This window comes from Phodopus roborovskii, unplaced genomic scaffold, assembly GCF_943737965.1.
Source record: "Phodopus roborovskii unplaced genomic scaffold, PHOROB, whole genome shotgun sequence".
In the NCBI taxonomy this organism is placed as follows: domain Eukaryota; kingdom Metazoa; phylum Chordata; class Mammalia; order Rodentia; family Cricetidae; genus Phodopus; species Phodopus roborovskii.
The window spans coordinates 6,079,770-6,098,192 of NW_026126611.1; the positions used below are offsets into that span (position 1 = coordinate 6,079,770).

General features: G+C 50.9%; 2 protein-coding genes across 2 annotated transcripts; both read right to left on the reverse strand.

The window, feature by feature from the left end:
• Positions 1-783: 783 nt before the first annotated feature.
• Positions 784-12,878, reverse strand: Pnldc1 (PARN like ribonuclease domain containing exonuclease 1). The gene is given in 19 exon segments (XM_051206090.1): positions 784-933; positions 1,867-1,965; positions 2,084-2,259; positions 2,446-2,530; positions 2,982-3,039; positions 3,172-3,225; positions 3,691-3,755; positions 5,591-5,646; positions 6,260-6,345; positions 6,573-6,642; positions 7,153-7,296; positions 7,458-7,534; positions 8,896-8,996; positions 9,791-9,879; positions 10,016-10,139; positions 10,590-10,629; positions 12,222-12,295; positions 12,489-12,546; positions 12,788-12,878. Coding segments are annotated over 19 exon segments (1,605 nt in total). The 5' UTR covers positions 12,864-12,878; the 3' UTR covers positions 784-860.
• A 1,979-nt stretch (positions 12,879-14,857) lies between these two features.
• On the reverse strand, positions 14,858-17,869 carry Mrpl18 (mitochondrial ribosomal protein L18). The gene is made up of 4 exons (XM_051205976.1): positions 17,792-17,869; positions 17,342-17,528; positions 16,164-16,395; positions 14,858-15,214 (listed from the first exon to the last, which is right to left on the reverse strand). The coding sequence occupies exons 1-4, from the start codon at positions 17,841-17,843 to the stop codon at positions 15,143-15,145; spliced, it is 543 nt and encodes a 180-aa protein (XP_051061933.1). The 5' UTR covers positions 17,844-17,869; the 3' UTR covers positions 14,858-15,142.
• Between the last annotated feature and the right edge of the window lie 554 nt (positions 17,870-18,423).

An 18,423-nucleotide genomic window follows, 5' to 3' on the forward strand; every position in this document is an offset into this window, starting at 1 on the left:
CTGCAAACCAGGACCCAGCTATGATCGCGGTAAAAGTTGTCAAGGGATGACCATAGGGGGGGACCAGATGAAAAAGGAGGTCTCTACAGAAGTCAGGGGAGGGGACCAGGTGCCTGCAAGCAGGAACACAGACGACCTTAGCCCAGAGCTGAGGTTTCTCTGGAAGAGAAGGAAAGCAAGAGAGAGCCCTGAGAGCCAGGGTGGGGAGGCGCAACTTAAGGAAGGGAAGGAAGCTCGTGGAGTCTTCTTAGCTCAGCTCCTCTCTTCATCTGGAGGACCGAGGTCTCAAAAGCACTCTGGTGACAGGGATGGCTGTGTCCAGTCTTCCAGAGTAACATGATAGTAGCATCGCTGGGCCGCGGCAGAACCAATCTTCAGAGGGACCTGGAGTCCCATCACCCTTCCTTGTGTGCCGGCGCCACACGCCTCTCCTTCAGGGTTACTGCCTGCAATTCCTCTCTCCTGCTGACCTGTTCAGCGCCTGCTCTCTCCTGCAGTTCCGGGGGCCTTACTGGATGTTTGCATCCCTGTGGTCAGGGACCTGCAGTGTGTGAGGCGCTCACACAGCTACTGAAGCCCGCAGCAGCTCCTCCTTTGGCTCCGCCAGCCCCTCTGCTCACACCCACCCACCAAAATCCTGGTCCCGCTAGAGCAGCAGCTTCGACCCAAGCGGCCAGGACTTCCCCCAGCAGTGCACAGGGAGGAAATGCATTGGCCATGTACAAAGGTACAGAATCTCCATTCAGAACAGAACAAAATAATAAGAGGACCACCATACAGGTCTGCCTGAAAACAAACTTGTTTATACAGACAAGTCATGAGGGCCATCTTGGGAAAGCTAGGGCAGTAGTCGAGGAGGCTCAATGCACTGTGAGGCTGGATCTGCCCAGGACAAACGCAACCGTGGCCCAGGCAGTAATGATCCCGCAGACTCTGCAAGATAAAGATCCAAGTCAGAGGCCTGGACGGGACAGGGGTCTGCCTGGGGACCAGCGGCAACTGGCACAGGCTCTGCTCCACATCCTCTCCTCCCTACATCATCCATGAAATGCCTTTTTTTTTTTTTTTTTTTTTTTTTTTTTTTTTTGAGACATGATCAAGTATCCCAGGCTGGCCTCGGACTTTCTATGTGGCCAGAGATGACCCAGGTGCTGCAGTGACAGGCATGGACCTCCCCATTTAGTCTAAGTTACGCTAGGGAGTGAACCTGAGCTAAGCAACCACTTACCACGTACCACCCGAGCCACATCCCCAGCACAAATGTCCTTCCAACCCATCCTCCAGATGCCAATGGTGAATGCGTGCCTCTCAATACAGACACGCTCCCTCCCAGAGACAGAGGTCAGAGGCTGGCAGGGCAGGAGGCTGCCTGCACCTAGACTGTCCACGTCAGCTGTGGCTCCTAAGCCTCACAGAGCTTAAGCAACTCAAGGCTGGTAGTCTAGTGGCTTGGGCCCCCACCCTCAAACGCGACAACTTTACCCCTTTCCTTCGTGCTGCTGTTGCGTGATCACCTTCCCTTGCCTGATGTGCTGGACCATCTGCTTTTGCAGATGGCAGGTGGACCGCATCCCTCCCCTCGATCCCTCAACACCTGGTTTCTCCTACATCCACAGCCCTCAAGATGTAGCCCCACTGGGTGGGACGCAGGCCTTGTCTTACCCTGCGCTTGCTCCCCTTCACTGGCCCTCTGATCTGTTGCCCCTGCTGGTCCCTAGGAATCCTCTCTCTGCACACACACACACACACACACACACACACCCGCCCAGGCCCCTCCCCATCCCCACCCTTTCTCACATTTACATGTGGGTCACCCAGTACCACACATGGCGTGTTAGCTTGCACCTCAGCAGGCAGGCCACTCACTTCAACAGGCAGGTGATGTCAGGGGAGTGTTTCCAGTACCGGTACAGGGAGACCTGCATGATTGGGTGGTTCCTGTACTCCTTCAGGACACTGCGGACGCTGCCAAAAGAAGTCCGCCCACGTCAGACAAGGTAGCCACATGTAGCCACTAATGGTGGGGAGAGAGCGAGAGAGGGAGGCAGTGAGGATCAAGAGGGGCTGGGAGTCAGATACCTACTCCTTAAACTTATTGGTCAGGAGCAGGAACTGGTATTGGGTGAACCGCCTGACATCGAACTTGCAAACATTATGAAACTCATTGTAGACATGATGCTCGGTGACCGCGGGCCAATTCTTGACGGTGAGGATGAGTACAGGAGGCCGGATACTGGGGTAATCTGGGCCGCAAAGATTCTAGACAGAAGGGAGAGAAATTTCTCCATAGCCCATAGGGCAACTCATGCACCTCAAAATGCGCAGGTGCTCGGGGCCGGAGCAGGTGGGAGGCAGGAGTGAGTCTGCTCCTACTGTATCAGTCTCATCAGGACCCCACAGCAGGCCTGAGCAAGGTCAGAGCGGAGTGAGATGTTCCATACTCACAATTTTAGGGACCCCAGCTCGGATAAGATTCACTTGGTTCACGTAGGGCCACAGCATTTCGAAGTACTGAGGGAATGAGCTGTCGTAGTTTTCAAAAGTAAGAGGGCTGCACAGACAGAAGAAAGGCCAGACGCACTCAGGCAGGCACACAGGCTTTCACACAGCTCACCGGTTCTGGTGTGGAAGCAGGGAATAAAGGGCTGCCTCCTTTCTCTCCACCTCTGCCAAGGCTAGACCAAGAGCTTCTGACCGCTGCTGACCATCACTGGCCCCTCTCTGGAGGAGGCTCTACTTTATACTCTCAACTGACATCACCCTTGACTCTCTGCCAACTGCAGACACAGAGGTCCCAGAATTGCTAGGCTTGGACAGCCGTGAGCTCCTCTAACCCTGGGAAGAGTTTACTTACCAGTCATTAAGTTAAGAGGAACAAAGCACTTACACGCTGCCCTGGCTGGCTCTGGGTGAGAACACCCATACTACACATCCCTTCTCTAGGTGGGTCCCATACCCCAGAGGTCCTGGTTGAGGTCTGAGGGGAAGGCACTTACCCTTGTAGCCTGTGCAGGAGCAAGTGGGCCACCTTCAAAAGAACTGCAAGAAGAAGCTAGAGATGTAACCCGGGACGGCTTGCGGGAAAAGCGCAAACTCAACCCTATGTGCAACGCAGCATGAACCCAGCCAGTATGTATCACCAGGGCAGTGCCCCTCGCCGGAACACATTACCTGACCCACAGAGGAAAGCGTCGTATGCAGCTTCATGGGGGCACCTGTGCTTAGCTGAAGAAAGAGGGGTTAGGCAGGGATTAGAACATGTGTGAGGGGTTACTCCCTCTCCCCGCCCCAGTCACCCACCATGCCATGTAGCACCCAGGAGCCTTGTAGACATCCAGACTACACCCCACACATTGAGAGGCAGGCCAGGGAAGAAATCCCCAACCAAGCCTCTAGAGCCTGCTGCCCAGGAAGCACTCCTGAACCCTCCGCTCCGCCCCAGGGTGATGGGAGATGCCCTTCTGCGTTGTATACGGTTTCCTCTTATTGGCTGATGAATAATAAAGCTGTTTCAGCCAATGGACAGACAAGGCCACCAGAGTGGGAAGAGGGGCAAGGGGAAGTACCCAGGACCGCATGCGGTCAGATAGAAAATGAGTTAGCAATGAAGAGCTGGCTAGCCTTGTAAGAAGCCCGTCTACACCCGGGCACTTGGCCAACTGCGCAAGGGGCAGGGGCTCAGGGACATACCATATCTGTGAGAATGAAATGAATGAATAATCTTCGGCCCAGTATTCTTAGCGGGATTCAAGTCACTATTAGGAGAGAAAAAAAGGGGGGGGGGTATGAAAAATCACTAAAATTAAATACTCTTAAGTTAGAGAGAGACACCAGCTAAGCACATCCTTTTCAAAAGGCACAGACCCAGGCACGGTGGCACACACCTTTAATCCCAGCAGAGGCCAGAGGACCTCAAGACCAGCCTGGTCTACAGAGTTCCAGGGCAGCCAGGGCTGTTGACACGGAGAAACCCTGTCTCGATCCCCCATCCCACCCCCCCCCCCCAAAATAATAAGAGGCACAGATATCATAGCATGGACAGGCAGATGAGGCCTTGACAAAGCCACAGAATAAGAGACAGACAAAAGGGACTCCAGCTGGATTGTCCAAGGTGTGGAAAACATCTGGACACCACATGAACAGGCAGCCTGGAGACGAGGGCCACGTGCTGTCCCGCGGCACAGGGGCCACTGAGGTCACAGTGACACTGCAGAGGCAAGAGTGAAGAAAAAAATCTTTTAAAAAGCACTGGGGACGCAGGCTCAGTGGCAGGATGCTTGCCTAACATAGAAAGGCCTTGGGATCAATCCGCTCCTACAGTGCACAACAGTCTGGAGACAGTCGGACAGGGCTGAGTCACTTTCGCTCCCACCCGGTGGCTCTCACACCTAAGCTCCTTATTTCCTTAATGTGAAATGGACACGACTACTGTCCCTGTCACACATGGCTATCAGGGTCGAAAAGGTTGTCAACAACAGTGATGACAGCTAAGTCTCAACACGCACAGGGCCCGTCTTCAGTGCCCCCACGAGAATGACCTTACCTGATCTCAATACCTCCTGAGTCATGGCAGGGTTTTACCTGCTCGATCATAGATGGTGAGCCTGGGGCTTTTCCAGACTTAAGCTATGAAACAGTGGGTGTCCAATGCTGGGTTTAAACCCAGGAAGCATGGGATCAGAGTTTCCTGATACTTCAAACAAAGACAGACAAAATACAAGAAAACAGACCAGCCAACCATGAGCTGGATGAACTGTAGAGAAAGGGCTGTGTGGAGAAAGCCCAGACTCCACCCAAGGCGCTGTGAAGCCGGCCTTGAAAAGCACAGATGCCACTGCCTGTCCCTAATGGCCTGACGACAACGGAAGAGTGAGAATCTGCAGCAGTGGGCGTGGGGGAGGCCGCTAAAGGGACAGACACGAGGTGGACAGCTTGTCTGCGGGGGACAGACATGCTACCACCCCAGCATAGGCATCCCAGAGGCTTCCCTCCAGTGAAGGAGCTGTGACCCTTATCCCACATTATTTCCACACGGGGTTACCGTGGGGGGTAGCTTGGTGTTAAGTTTTAAATGGGGATGGTAAGAGGTGGCAGGTTTAGGTCCCCAGGGGAGGAGCAAGTAGAGAGGAAGGCCTGTGGGGTACAGTTCAGTGGTTTCTATCTACCCTAGCACACCATAAAACCGGGAACGCTGGAATTCAGTTGAAGGGAAGCAAAGGCAGGAGGATCGGAAGTTTAGGTTACTGTTGGCTACAAGTTAGGTTCAAGGCCAGCCTGGGACGGCTGAGATCTTGTCTCAGAAGAAACAAGCGTCTGCTGGGTTCCAGGGGAGACACCGGCAAAGATGACAGGCACCGAGCTTAGGCCTTGGCCTCTGATGTCTTGTCCTCAGGGTGAGGACAAAGGCACGAGGAGCTGGACGTACATGGAATCCAGGCAGCTGTGTCACTGAGAGCTGGACCACAATTGTTGTCCAATGCAAGCATGCCTATTACGTGCAAATACATCAAAACCAGAGACAGGTCTCAGGGATCCCTGGTGGCTTTGGCAGCTGAGGCCACAGGCCTTGTTCCAGAAGCACCATCCTCACCTGCTCAGCAGGTCATATACTTCCAAGAGGTTGGAGACTCGCGGGAAATGCAGCTCCTGCCAAGGGCAAAGAACAAAGCGCTGAGCTTTGGGTCAACACCTGCTGCAGGCCTCACAAAGGGTCCGTCCCTACGCGGACCTGGAAAACCCTGGCCTCCACACCCTCTCTGGGCAAGAGTGAGTTGGTTCTGCGCTCCTCTCCCATCCTCTTGCTCTGTTACCCTGTTTACTTCCTGAAAGCACTGAAGAAATTCCCTGCCTCCCTTTTTCACCTGGGCTACAGGATAGTCACACCGGGAGCTTTCCAAGTATCACCTGGCTCCACTCCAGACCGCGCGGAGTGCACGGTGGGGCTGGGTTCCGCTTGCAACCTCCCTGGTAACTACCCACCTCTGGAGGGAACCCAGAGACTTCAGACTCTGAGGGCCCCTCAACCTTTGATCTCAGTAGGGAGGACTCTCATGAATTCAAGGTCAGCCAGGGTACCCAGCCAGACTTTCTCAAAAACAGAACCCACCCACACACACAGAATGGTTGCTTTCTGTCCAATGAAAAGGTACGCCATCTGTGTGCAAATTCAACAAACTGGGGCCTGGAATGCTAAAATCCAGAGAAAGATGTCACCTCTAAAGACTCACCAGCCCCTACCCCACCCAATGCAATCCATTACCTTCCAGATATCTTTTGTTACATTCTTGGTGTCGATGATGACAGGAAACAGGCTATGGATGTTCCGCTTAAACTCTTCGTAGCTTTCTGAGGGGGGAAGGTCCAGGCGGGGACTCGTGAATTTTTGGGTTTAGCCCGGCTTGCCACCAGCCTGACTAGTGAAGCAATTGCAGGGTACAGACAAACTCTGTCCCTAACCCCAGTCACACCACTACTAGCTAACAGGGAGAGGGCATGTAATCAGGCTGACACCTTTCCTGAGGAAGTCTCTCGGTCTCCCCAGACTGAGGCTGAGAGTATAGCTTCACCCCTACCTGGAAGAGGTTTGAAGAACTTCTCATGGAGATGCAATAGGTCCATCATCATGTTGTGTCCTACCAGGGGCTGGGAGGGGTAAAGCGACAGGTCAGAGAGTGTAAACAGCAGGCTGAAAGGTCATAGCTCTAGATCCAGCATGGCTGCAGAGACGGGAGAAGGCAACGGGGGGAGGGGGAGGGGGAGAAAGGGAGGGTTAGGGTTGTTGTGCTGATGCAAGGGGCAAAGGCATAGGAGCATCTACCAGGGATGGTCTTTCCTCAAACCGCCACGGGGAAACAAGGCTGCGTTCAGGAAGCTGGTTAGCAAAGAGTCACCTGAACGTTTCACTAGCAAGGCATTCTATTATAGGGGTGCTTGTGCTGCATGTCTGCACACCATGAGTGCCTGGTGCCCGCGGAAGCTAGAAGTGGGCCCCATGTCCCCATCCCAAGAACTACTTATTCTCTTAAAAAGACATCTTTAATCTCCTCTTTGCCCTCAGAAGGTTAAGAGAACAAAGGTAATTGTATTGACAAAGCCTTCAAAATCCACCACAATACAAAAGATAATGGGGGGGGGGGAAACATTGTTGCCTACCTTCTTGGCATTCACCAATATGTCAAAATAGACTTTAAAGCCTCTTGCAGAGTCCACCATGTCCTCCTTCCAATATTTGATTTGATCACAAGGGTTGTTATCAAAGTACCAGCGTTGAAGCTCACTGATCTTCTTCACAACCACCTGCGGTGAAGAAGAGGGGCGTGGCTAGGGACGCAGCAGGAAAGCAGCTGAATGGACGGATGGGAGAAGGGATGGACAGACACACACACTTTCACAGGCCAGATCTGGTTGACAGAGGTGGGGGGGGGCTGCAAAGAAGGCACACCTGGGTGAGGACTCACCCCCACTTCTTTCTGTATGGTCCAGATGTTGGGGAGGGACTGCCTCAGGACCATTTCGACTTCAAAGGCTTGGAACCCTGCAGCAAGGAAGCATGAAACACACTCAGAGACCCTGGGACGCTACCAAAATTTCCTGCCCCCCCCCCCCGGGAGAAGGGTCAAAGAATAGACCCAGTGACTGGTGGACGGCACCAGGGTGCCTGAGCCATGTACACCCTGTACCTGCTGTGACAGTCTGGGGACACTCATGTGGCTGTTGATGTTGTTTGCAGCTGTTGGTAGTAACCCTGTTAGAGACTAGCACTAGCTACAACTCACACGACACTTCAGTACTCAATAGTGTGGTGGCGCAAAATCACTTTGCTCCTAGCACTCTGGAGCAGAGGCAGCCAGAGCGTTGTGAGTTTGAGGCCAGCCCAATCTACATAAAGACCAGTCAAGGCTATATAGTCAGATCTTTCTAAGAAACAAAGCAGGAAGAGTTGGCTCAATGATTACGTACACCTGTTACTCTTGCAGAAAACCTGGGTTCTGTTCACAACCATCTGTAACTCCAGTTCCAGGGGATCTAATAACGCCCTCCTTCTACACCAGACACGCATACGGTGCAGCCATGCACACATTTAAAAAAAAAAAAAAATTAAGAAGAAAATTTACAGCAGAAACTGTTCCTGAGGCTGAAGATGCCACCCGATGTGATGTCTAACGCATACACACAAGCACTCAGCTGACCCAGGTCTCTACTGAAAACACCACCTAGGTGCTCATTCCCAACACAGCCACTCTTCTTTCTGAGCCTGAGAGGCCGGGACAAGTGCATAGTGGCTACCGGCAGAGGCTGAGCTGAGCAAGCAGGTTTTACCCTATCACTACGGCACCAGGACAACGGCATGAAAACATTAACACTGGCTTTTCTCCCGGGTCCTGAGTTCAATGCCCAGCACCCACAGAGTGACTCACACTATCTTTAATGAGATCTGGTGCCCCCTTCTGGCCTGCAGACATACATGCAGGCAGAACAAATACTGTACAACACACAATAAATCTTCAAGGGTGTGATTAAAAAAAAAAAAAAAAAAAAAGTCACGGTAACACTTCTAAGATAGTTTTGACCTCACAGGCTCATGTCAAAGGGTGTACTCTGAGCATTGTTACACAAGGTCACAGGCTGTCACAGTTACTAAAACAAGCATCCCAGTAGGATGTTAACAATGGCTCATGCGTGACTCTCAACCCTCAACACTCGGTGCAGGTTAAAAGTCTTTGAGACTTGGGAATTCACCTCAGGGTTAGCGATCTACTGAGACCCAGTCACGAAGCACCTGAGGCCAGGACTTATATATAGCAAAGAGGGTGGATATATATTCCCCATCCCAGGTGCAGGCATTGCTCTGGCACCCCGAGTCTCCCAGGCAGGAAGGAACAGCCTCTTGCCTACCAGAAATACCAGGCAGAATTATCTGGTCTTCTTCCTCAGCCTGGTATACCCACCGGGTCACCTTGTCAATCACTGCCTTAATCTGGTCTTTGTCCAGAGAACTGAAAATGGACAAAGGAAGCAGGGATGTTGGTGGTAGAAAGCAGGAAGATAAGGACCTGCTCCTGTCAGAAATCTAAGCTCTTCCAGAGGACCCTGGTTCACCATTCCCAGCACCCTCTGATACTATTCTGGCCTCCCTAGGTACAGGCATTAACACCCACATTAAAAAATTCAAAAAATGGCTCCCCCTCTATTTTTATTCTTAAACCTTGAGGCACATTAGAGTTTGAAAGGAAAAAAAGGGCTGGCAAGAAGGTCAGCATCCGCATGCTTAGAGCTCCGGCAGACATCCAGAGAGAAAAGGAAGAGTCATCTCACGTACCACCCCTATCCCAGCCTTTCGAGTCTGAACTCAGAAAGGCAGGCAGGCAGGCAGGCAGGCAGGCAGGCTTAGCAGTGAAGTTCTCTAAGTGACTTCCCGTTTTTCCTTTTGGGGGGGAACCTTCCCTTTTTTAGGCTGGTGGCGGTACACGCCTTTAATCCCAGCAGAGATGGGGAGGTTCAAGGCCAGCCTGTCTTACAAACTGAATACCAAGGTAGCCAGGGCTATTTCATGGAAAAACTGTCTCAAAAAACAAACCAAAAAAAAAAAAAAAAAAAAAAAAAAATATGCCTTAAGGATCAAACTGGGGTCCTTCATTTTACCAGCTGAGTCTGGTAAACCAAAAGTAACATTCACGAGGGAGGAAAAGTGTTTTGGCCTCTCAGGGAAGAAAGTGCGGGTGGCCAAGCGTGGCTGGATGATGGGCCAGCATCCCCGGTCTACACACAGCAGTAAGGAGCACAAACCCACCTGCGGACTCTCCAGTTCTCTCTCATGATGCTTTGCCTGAGTGTCTTCTCCTGTTCTTCATTCATGTACGGGATTCCCTTTTTGAGGAACTGAGGCGGAAAGGGTAAGGATCAGTGGGAGCTGTCTGACAGTGAGGGGGCACTACGGCCTTGGCTTCCTGTAGACAAGGGAGAAGGGAGGGGGAAATTGTGCCCAGCCACAGCCGCATAACAGGGTCATTCATACCTTGTTAAAATCGAAGCCATACTGATTCAAAAACTGAACACTAGACGCCTGGAAAGAGAACTCCGAGTCCAAGTCCCCAAACGTTGTGGGGAAGAGAAAGAAGTTCCAGGAATTGGCCACATACCTACAAAGTAGGGACAGTGACAAGAAACCTCAACAAACAGGACAAGCAGACAAACCAGCCTTGCGCATACATCAGGCTGGATTCTCGTTTCTTAAGGATCTGAATGCTTACTGAAATCTGAATGTATTTTAGGTGCTCTGTCTAGGGGCCAGAGGAAACAGACAATGACTCTGTCCTTGGGGAGCAGAGATAGGTCCATGGCCCACCTAGAAGCTCCAGGTAATTCAACCAGAGCAGCAGAGAGGTAACCCCCACCACACAGAGTCATCCTCCTGCAGCAGCTTCCAGGCAGCTCAGTCTCTAGAAGTCAGCACACACAGGGCAGGACACGCCCCACAGACCAAGTACTACTTCCAGTCAGTTTCCAGGGCAAAGTGATTCAGACACTCAAGGCAAAGCTGCCCCACAGACAGGAGGAAAAGCTGTGTGTAGTACAAGCATTATACATACTGGTTTACTTCATCCTCGATGGTGGAAAACACAGACAACCCTAGAACAACAACGGCAGTAATGAATACCGTGGCAAGGCCACTTGACGTCAACCAAACACCAAAAAACTGCTGCCCGTGCTTTGCACCCGTAGACAGGGTTGCAGAAAAGCCCCCAGGCCCCCCGAACCTTCCTGAAGCAGACTTGCAGCGTGAAGTCTGCCATACCACAGCTTGCGCTGAAATAACCAGAATGTAATTAATGATGGCCAGTTTCCCAAGCACTGAAGTAGCTTGGAAACATTTTCATAGCTTTAAGAAACGAGCCAAGATTACAGGCACACACCTGTAATCCCAGTACTCGGAGGCAGAGGCAGGAAGGTAAGAGTTTGACTGCAATCCTTTGCCAGAGGCTAAGACAGGAAGGTTTTTTTTTCTAAGTTTAAGGCCATCCTGGGTTCTGCTGTGGGACTCTGAGATGGCTCAGTGGGCAAAGGCTTTCAATCTCTGGGACTGAAGAAAAGGTGGAAGGAAATGTAAGCTCAAAATGGAACAGGTCTGACTTCTTTAAAAATCCCTGTATTAAACTAACAAGCCACTCACCGTGGGAAACTTCTTCCAAAGTTGGGAGTGTAACAAAAAAAAAAAAAAAAAACCTTAATAGCAATTTCTTGTATTTTTCAAATATATAAGAATAAAAGAAAGCAATTAAGTCCAAGAATAGAAGGGAAAGCAGACGGGCACACACACACACACACACAGATATCCACCTCCAGACAAAGGGTCCAGAGTTTGCTTTTATAATTCATGTTCCTGGAAAAGCCAGGAGGATTCCTATTACAAAGGGAGGCCTTGTAAAAAATCATGTCACCCACAAAAACTTAGGTGCTATCTAGTCCTTCACATAAAGTTTGTGACCCAGTATTATAAAATGTAAATCAGAATAAAATTAATCCCAGCACTTGGGGAAGTCTGAGTTCAAGGCCAGCCTGGTCTATAAGAGTTAAGTCCAGGACAGCTTCCAAGCCAGAGGAACCCTGTCTGGAAAAACCCAAGTTGGGTTTCAGACTCATTAATTCCCAGGGGTTTTGTTTGTTTGTTTGTTTTAATAGGAATGCACACTCATTGATTGTTTCTGGTGTTAGTAACTGACAACTATAAATACTGTGGAGGGTTGGCGGTATTTATAGTGTTTTAAAGCACACACCCTAATTCTGCACGTCTCACAGAACCATCCCAGATGCACACACAAAAGGGCAGCAGAGTGCAAATATGAATGAAGGCTGTTGGAAATGAAAACCCATTTAACTGCAAACAGTGACTAGGTATAGCTAATGTAGGACACTAAGTCCTAATTTGCGGTTTATACTGTGGAACTGTATACACGACCAGGTCTGCATGGTAACACAATTCCAAGTCTGAATTGCATATGCACACCCAAAAACAGAACAGGTAAACAAAAATATATACAACGTCTTTGGAAATGGTCATGGAGCAGCAGAAAACCCAGATAGATTAAGAAGCCTTAAACCAGGGCATTCAAGCCCGGGGGCGTTTGTGGCACAGAGGCCATCCTCCAAAGCGATAGAGACACCCTGTCTCAAAAACCAAAACAAACAAAACCTTGCACAACCAACCCGTAACAAAGACTCACCAATCTGACAGATTGTAAATTGCTTAACACTCTGCCGGGCCTTCGCATACCACTCAGATGGTGAATCAAAGAGACTGTGAAGGAAGAAAGAAATCTCATTGCACTGGCAAGAGGATCAGATGCAGGCGGCAGGCCTGGGGGCAGGCTCAGCTACTCTCAATCAGGAACTGGTTACCACCGGAGCCTGCTGGCTAGGGTGCTGGTCTGGCAAGGCCTAGTTAAGGAGACACAGGTGAGGATCCTCTCTGGGCTGTCAGACAGCCGTACCTGATCTGCTGGGGCCCGGACGAGTTTGAACGCAGACCTGTGAATTCTATGTCGAGACCTACGGGAGAGCAAAATAGATCCTCAGGCATGGAGCAAGCCACCTTTCACCCTGTAGATGCCCCAGGCAGTGCGTGCGTGCACCGGACAACAGAAGTCGGAGCTGTGTGTGCGGGTTTGCTTGCTTAAGGCCCCTGCAGGAGTGGAGAAGTCTCCTCTCCGTCCAATGAGCCCCATCCAGTCCCCAGGCTCTCCCTAGCAGGCGACTCTGGTGCCAGGGCCTGCCACCCCAGGCGGCTTACTCACGAACTCCGATTCATTGACAATGCCATACAGTTCCGAGCCGGTACTTTCAAAATTATCAGCGCATACGTCCATAGCCGCTAGTTCCAAGGCGCGCCGGATGTGGCCACGTGCTGCCCACGCGTTTCCGCTGCGCAAGGCTTTAAGTCTCGTCGCGCTTGGCCGGCTCCAGCCAGAACGAACCTGTTGGGTGCGAACTTGCGTGTTATATACCCTAGCTTAACTTGCTAGGGAAGTGAAGGCCAAGGCCGTTGCAATCAGGAGCTACCAGCTGTGCGAAGGCATCCTGATCAGTACCTACCCGCCGTCGGCTGGCTAGTGTGCTCTTCACCCTGTAGAAATGTCTGCCAGTCTCCACGCTCACCAGTCTGTGGCCTGGTAGACCCTCAGTTCCGGACTTACAGTCTCCTAGAGACCTGGGCTTCTAAGTAAGCTGATTCACTTCGTATTTAACCCAGGGGAAGGAAAAATAAACCTTCCTAACATTGGGTATCAGAATGTGACTCCTGTGACATTGGATGTTGAATGCCTCGGAAGTCAGTTCTAAAAATGAAAGGCACACTTGCCATTTTCCTAAAGTAATAAAGGGCCTGGAGAGATGAGATGGCCCAGGAGTTAAGAATACTGGGTGGTCTTCCAGAGGACCTGGGTTCGATTCCCAGTACCCACATGACAGCTCATAGTTGTCTGTAACTCGTTACAGGGGATCATGCCTCCTCACACAAACGTGTGGAAAAAGCACTAATGCACATAAATAAATCTTTTTTTAAAATAAAGTAACACTGGGCAGCGGTGGCACACGCCTTTAGTCCCAGCACTCGGGAGGCAGAGGCAGGTGGATCTCTGAGTTCAAGGTCAACCACAGAGAAAGCCTGTCTTGAGAAACCAAAATAATAATGACTTCTCAAAATATATTTCTCCAAAGTAAAGCTATTGAGGTAACGATTATTTAGAAACTGCAGTAAAAGCCACCTTATTTACATGTCTTTCATTCCATATTACATCAACCTTCAGAGAGCTGCCATCTCCCCAAGCTACTATCCAAGTTAACTTTTTCGAGACAGAGTTGTAAATGGAGTTCTTAATTGGTCTAGATAATAAACAGCCTAAGTTATATATAGAGGAAAATGCTGAGATCAGAAAGGAGCAAGCCACAGCACATCTTACTTCCTTAACGAGGTCTCAGCAGAAAGACAGCGTTTCCCTCTCTCTCCCTGCTTATATCCTGTTTCTGCCCAGCTACCTCACTTCCTGTCTGTCTGTACTGACCTCCAGACCTCTATGGTTAGCTAGTGGCACACTCCACCTTGGAACTCCAGCTGTAGACCAGATTGGTCTTGAACTCATGGGGATGGATCCTCCTGCCTCTGCCTCCCAAGTGCTGGGATTAATGGTATGCACCACAACTGCCTGGCTGCTTGGTGGTTTGTTTACTTGGTTGTTTTGTTTTTCGAGATGGGGTTTCTCTAAATTGCTTTGGAGATTGTCCTAGAACTCGATCTGTACACCTGGCTGGCCTCAAACTCAGAGTTCCTCCTGCCTCTGCCTCCCAAGTGCTGGGATTAAAGGCATGTGCCTACAATGCCCAGCTGCATGGTGTTCTTAATACATAACTTTATTAGTACCTGTAGAGACTCCAAGTGGGTGTTGCATTTCCTAAAACTGTAGTGCCAGCTGAGAGCTACTATTCCGGTCATGGAAACCCAGTTCCTCTGCAAGAGCCCGAAGCCACACTGAGCCATCCCTCCAGCCCCTTGTCTGACTCTAAGGCCTTTCCCACAGCCACCACAGTCAGGTTTGAATTCTCAAATGAACATTCAGCACCCACCATTTCCACCTCCGTCTGGCTACCCCTCACACTCATTTCTGCCTGAAATCACTCGGAAGTATGTCCAAGGAAGTGTATAAGGTACAGGTAGTGTGTCACTACAGGATGTCTGAGTTTACAGTTACAGTGACATTAAAAACAAAGCAAAACACCAGTCCTCATCCTGGGCAGTGAGCAACCCGAATTCCCTGATGCCTGGCCACAGGGCGTTTAGGGAGTAACACAGCAGGGGTTTGTAGTTTGTTATAAACATTTTAATTTGTTCTTAAGTGGTTGTTAAGTGGTGACCACTTCTCTTAAGTTCTCACGTTGAGCCCTTGATTAAAAGGACAAAACCACACAAGCACATATACAAGTGGGAAGAGGCCATCTTTAAATAACCCTGCAGTGACATTGTTGCTATGAAGCTTTCAGTCTGGCTCTCTCTCCAAACGCCTTTCTTCTTTTCTTCCTCCCTTCCTTTCTGTTTTTAGATGGCTGGAGATGGTTTTATGTTGACGTTTTCAAAGCAGTTAATGTTTCCATTTCATTGGTAGATTCTCCGAGGCTCCCGAAGCACGACACCGCTTTCTGTCATGGCATTCTGGAGAAGTTTCAGCTGGTTTGAAGATCAGGGGAGAAGGGGGGGGGGGGAACAACTGAGAATCGTTTGCAGCATTTAAACCTGCCAATACCAACTGACCTCAGTGCAGAGAATGGGAACACTAGTTCCTACAGACCTGGCAAAAATCTAATGCTGTCACAGTACCCAGCCACAGGCCTAACACATGGAATAGCCTCAGAAAATAATGTTAAGTATATCTAATACCAACAACTAACAAAATGCCTTCTGTTGTCTGTGTTTGTTTGCTAGACTGCACATGCTAGGCAGTGCTCTCCGGCAACCCCAGCTCTGTACGTGTGTGTGTGTGTGTGTGCGCGCGCGCGTGCGCCCAGCATTTTATGCTTGAGCTATCAGTGACTGACTGATAGCCCTAGTCGCCGATTTTCCTTTTACTATTATGAGAGAGGGTCTTACTAAGTTATTCAAGCCTCAGCCCCTGGAATTATAGACCTGTGTCATCAACATCCAACTCGCCACCTTTTTTTTTTTTGAGACAGGGTCATCTCACTCTGTCCCTGACTGGATAGAAGTTGCATTGCTGACCTGCCCTAGCCCTGAATTCAAGAGCTCCCTTTGTGCCCCCGCTTCTACCACAACCCGCCAAACTTTTACCTTTGTGTTTGTTTTCGTTTCTCTAGACAGGGTTTCTCCTGTGTGTAGTACTGGCTATGCTGGAATTCACTCCTTAGACCAGGCTGGCCTTGAACTCACAGAGATCCGCCTACGCCTCCCTCAAATTTTTATCTCTTAAGTATATAGAGATAAAAATACTGAATCTAAGCTGGGCGTTGGTGGCCCAACACTTAGGAGGCAGAGGCAGGGGGATCTCTGTAAGTTCGAGACCAGCCTGGTCTACAAGAGCTAGTCCCAGGACAGGCTCCAAAGCAATAGAAACCCTGTCTTAGAAAACAACCAGGAAAAAAAAAAAAAAAAAAAAAAATACCGATTCTGAGGATGCCTCCCAGGGGGTTGGTTGGTAGACCATGAAATTGATTCCCGCTTCCAAGCATCTCTGCGCCAGCACTCGTCCTATACTCTCACAGGCCACGGCATTTCTGGTGTTATAGAGGTGCTTCTTAATAGCCCATTCACAAGTGGATGCTGAAACCACCACCTGGCCGCTTCGGTGCTCAACCAGTGCTTCTATGTGATGCTGAGTCTTTATAACCCGCAACCTAAGTGGACAAAAAGACAATAACAAAGTTACATCGCTTCAGGTGAATGGACGCCTGTGTGCTTCTCAACAATTCAGGGACCAGGCTGTGAAGACAGCCCAGTGGCTTCCTGTCAAGGTTGGCCACCCAGATTCAATCCCCAGGACTTCAACCTGGAATGTGACGTGCGCGTCTGAATCCTAGCTCCAGCATTTGCCCATCATCTCTCCCTCTGTTTCAATTCCTCAGTCTCTACAGAAAGTGGAGGAAACTGCTCCACCTGCTTCGCAATGTAGTTTTCATAATTAAATGAAGGAAATACACAAACACAAAGCAACAGGCAGGGCTCCTAGTATAAGCATTGTTTTCAATAGCCATCTTAGGGCTGAGGAGTGCAGTTCTGAGGCAGAACATTTGATTTGTGTGCTGAAGGTCTAACCCACATAGATCCCCCAAAACAACATTTAACATTTATTGACTGATTGGGTTTTTCGAGACAGGGTTTCTCTGTGGTTTTGGAGGCTGTCCTGGTCCTGTAGACTCAAAGTCAGAGATGTGCCTGCCTCTGCCTCTCTGAGTGCATGGGCCACCAGCTCCTAGTGAGTCCGAGTTTTCTGTGTAACAGCCCTAGGCTGGCCTCAAACTCACAGAGATCCACCTGTCTCTGCCTCCCAGGGGCTTAAAGGGTGCACCTTCACCGCCCAGCTAGATCTCAGCTTTTTGACAGATCACGTCTTCACAGATGGAGGCGTCAGTACATGGTCTCTTATTCTCGAATTATCTTTTAAGTTTTTCTTCGTGACAACTATTAATCGCTTGCTCCATGGTCACTCGCTACTCCCACGTCATCTTCCCGACACAACCCCTGAATTATCTGGCAGGCTCAGTCACGTAATTGATGAAGACGCCGTGTAAGGCGCTCTGCACACACAGCGTTGTCAGTCAGTCACAAGCTAACTTGAATTACCTGTGCCAGAACTCACGGCTGGGCCACACGGTAGCCCAGCCCCGTTCTTTCCTGGCTACCCCTAAGAGCTCCAGATTCCGAGGGTTCCGGTTGGTGAACACTGGGGCCACGGCTTCGTTCCCCTTATTCTCCACTTCGGGCTGAATGGCTGGCGTGGAACTGTTGGAGCGGGCTGCGAACCCACACTCTAAGGAAATGGAAACGACCGCATGGATCTTTAAAATGACTACAGCGGGCGCGGGAGGGGCACGCGCTAACCAACCGTTCCCATCACAAGGGCCAGAAGCGGGGAGGCATGGCCGTCTGACCACAGGTTACCACCACCGACCCGTAAGTGTCACCCGAGGTGCGCTAAGTGCGCGCGCGGAACCCCGGGTGCAAAACCGGCCCTGCAAACCCCCACATGCTGTGCACGGCGCACGGGCAACGGCGTGGGGCGACACTAATTACCCAGCTTCCCGCCGGCTGACAGCCACCTCCAGGGCCGCGGCCGGAGCGCCATCGCCGATGCGACGCAGGCAAAGCCTCCCCTGTGCCCTGCTCGCTGCCTCGGCTCACGGTCGGGCGGGAGAACGACGAGTCGCAGCCATGTTAACTGCAGGCAAAGCTACAGCTGCCAGCAGGTCGCGGGTCACCCCGGGGCCCGGAAGTAACAATCTCCCGAGACCTGATTGGCCGAGGGAGCGATCGGTATCTCCGATCCGCCAATCACTGCTGACGTCGAGGCGGGGGGCGGGGCACGCTAGCGTACGAGCCCAATGACGGGAGCGCAAAGATGAAGGGCGAGCGGGCTCCCAGCCGTACCTAGGGGGAACCCACCAACTTCTCATGGAAAGCGCTAGAAAAGCATAAGCGCGCGTGCGCAACCCGAACCAGCCCGCCGCCACACTGCCCCCGCGCGGCCTGACTTGGGGTTCTTATTATACAGCAGCCTCTGATTGGACCGAAAAAAAAAAAAAAGACGCAGGCCCGCCCCCTTCGCTTCCGGCGTCTTTCAGCCTCGCGCGCTCCTCTCTCCCGGCGTGCCTCGCGGCTAGCGGAGCGTGGCCCGCGTGCGGGCGGGGCGTGCTTCCCAGCATCCC

Coding starts and splice junctions, on each gene's coding strand:
- Mrpl18 (XM_051205976.1), bottom strand. CDS start 17,843: ATGGCGCTCCGGCCGCGGCCCTGGAGGTGGCTGTCAGCCGGCGGGAAG. Junction 16,396..17,341: donor AGCCGTGAGTTCTGGCACAG/GTAATTCAAGTT, acceptor TTGTCCACTTAG/GTTGCGGGTTATAAAGACTC. Junction 15,215..16,163: donor GGGAGGCATCCTCAGAATCG/GTATTTTTTTTT, acceptor TCTTCAAACCAG/CTGAAACTTCTCCAGAATGC.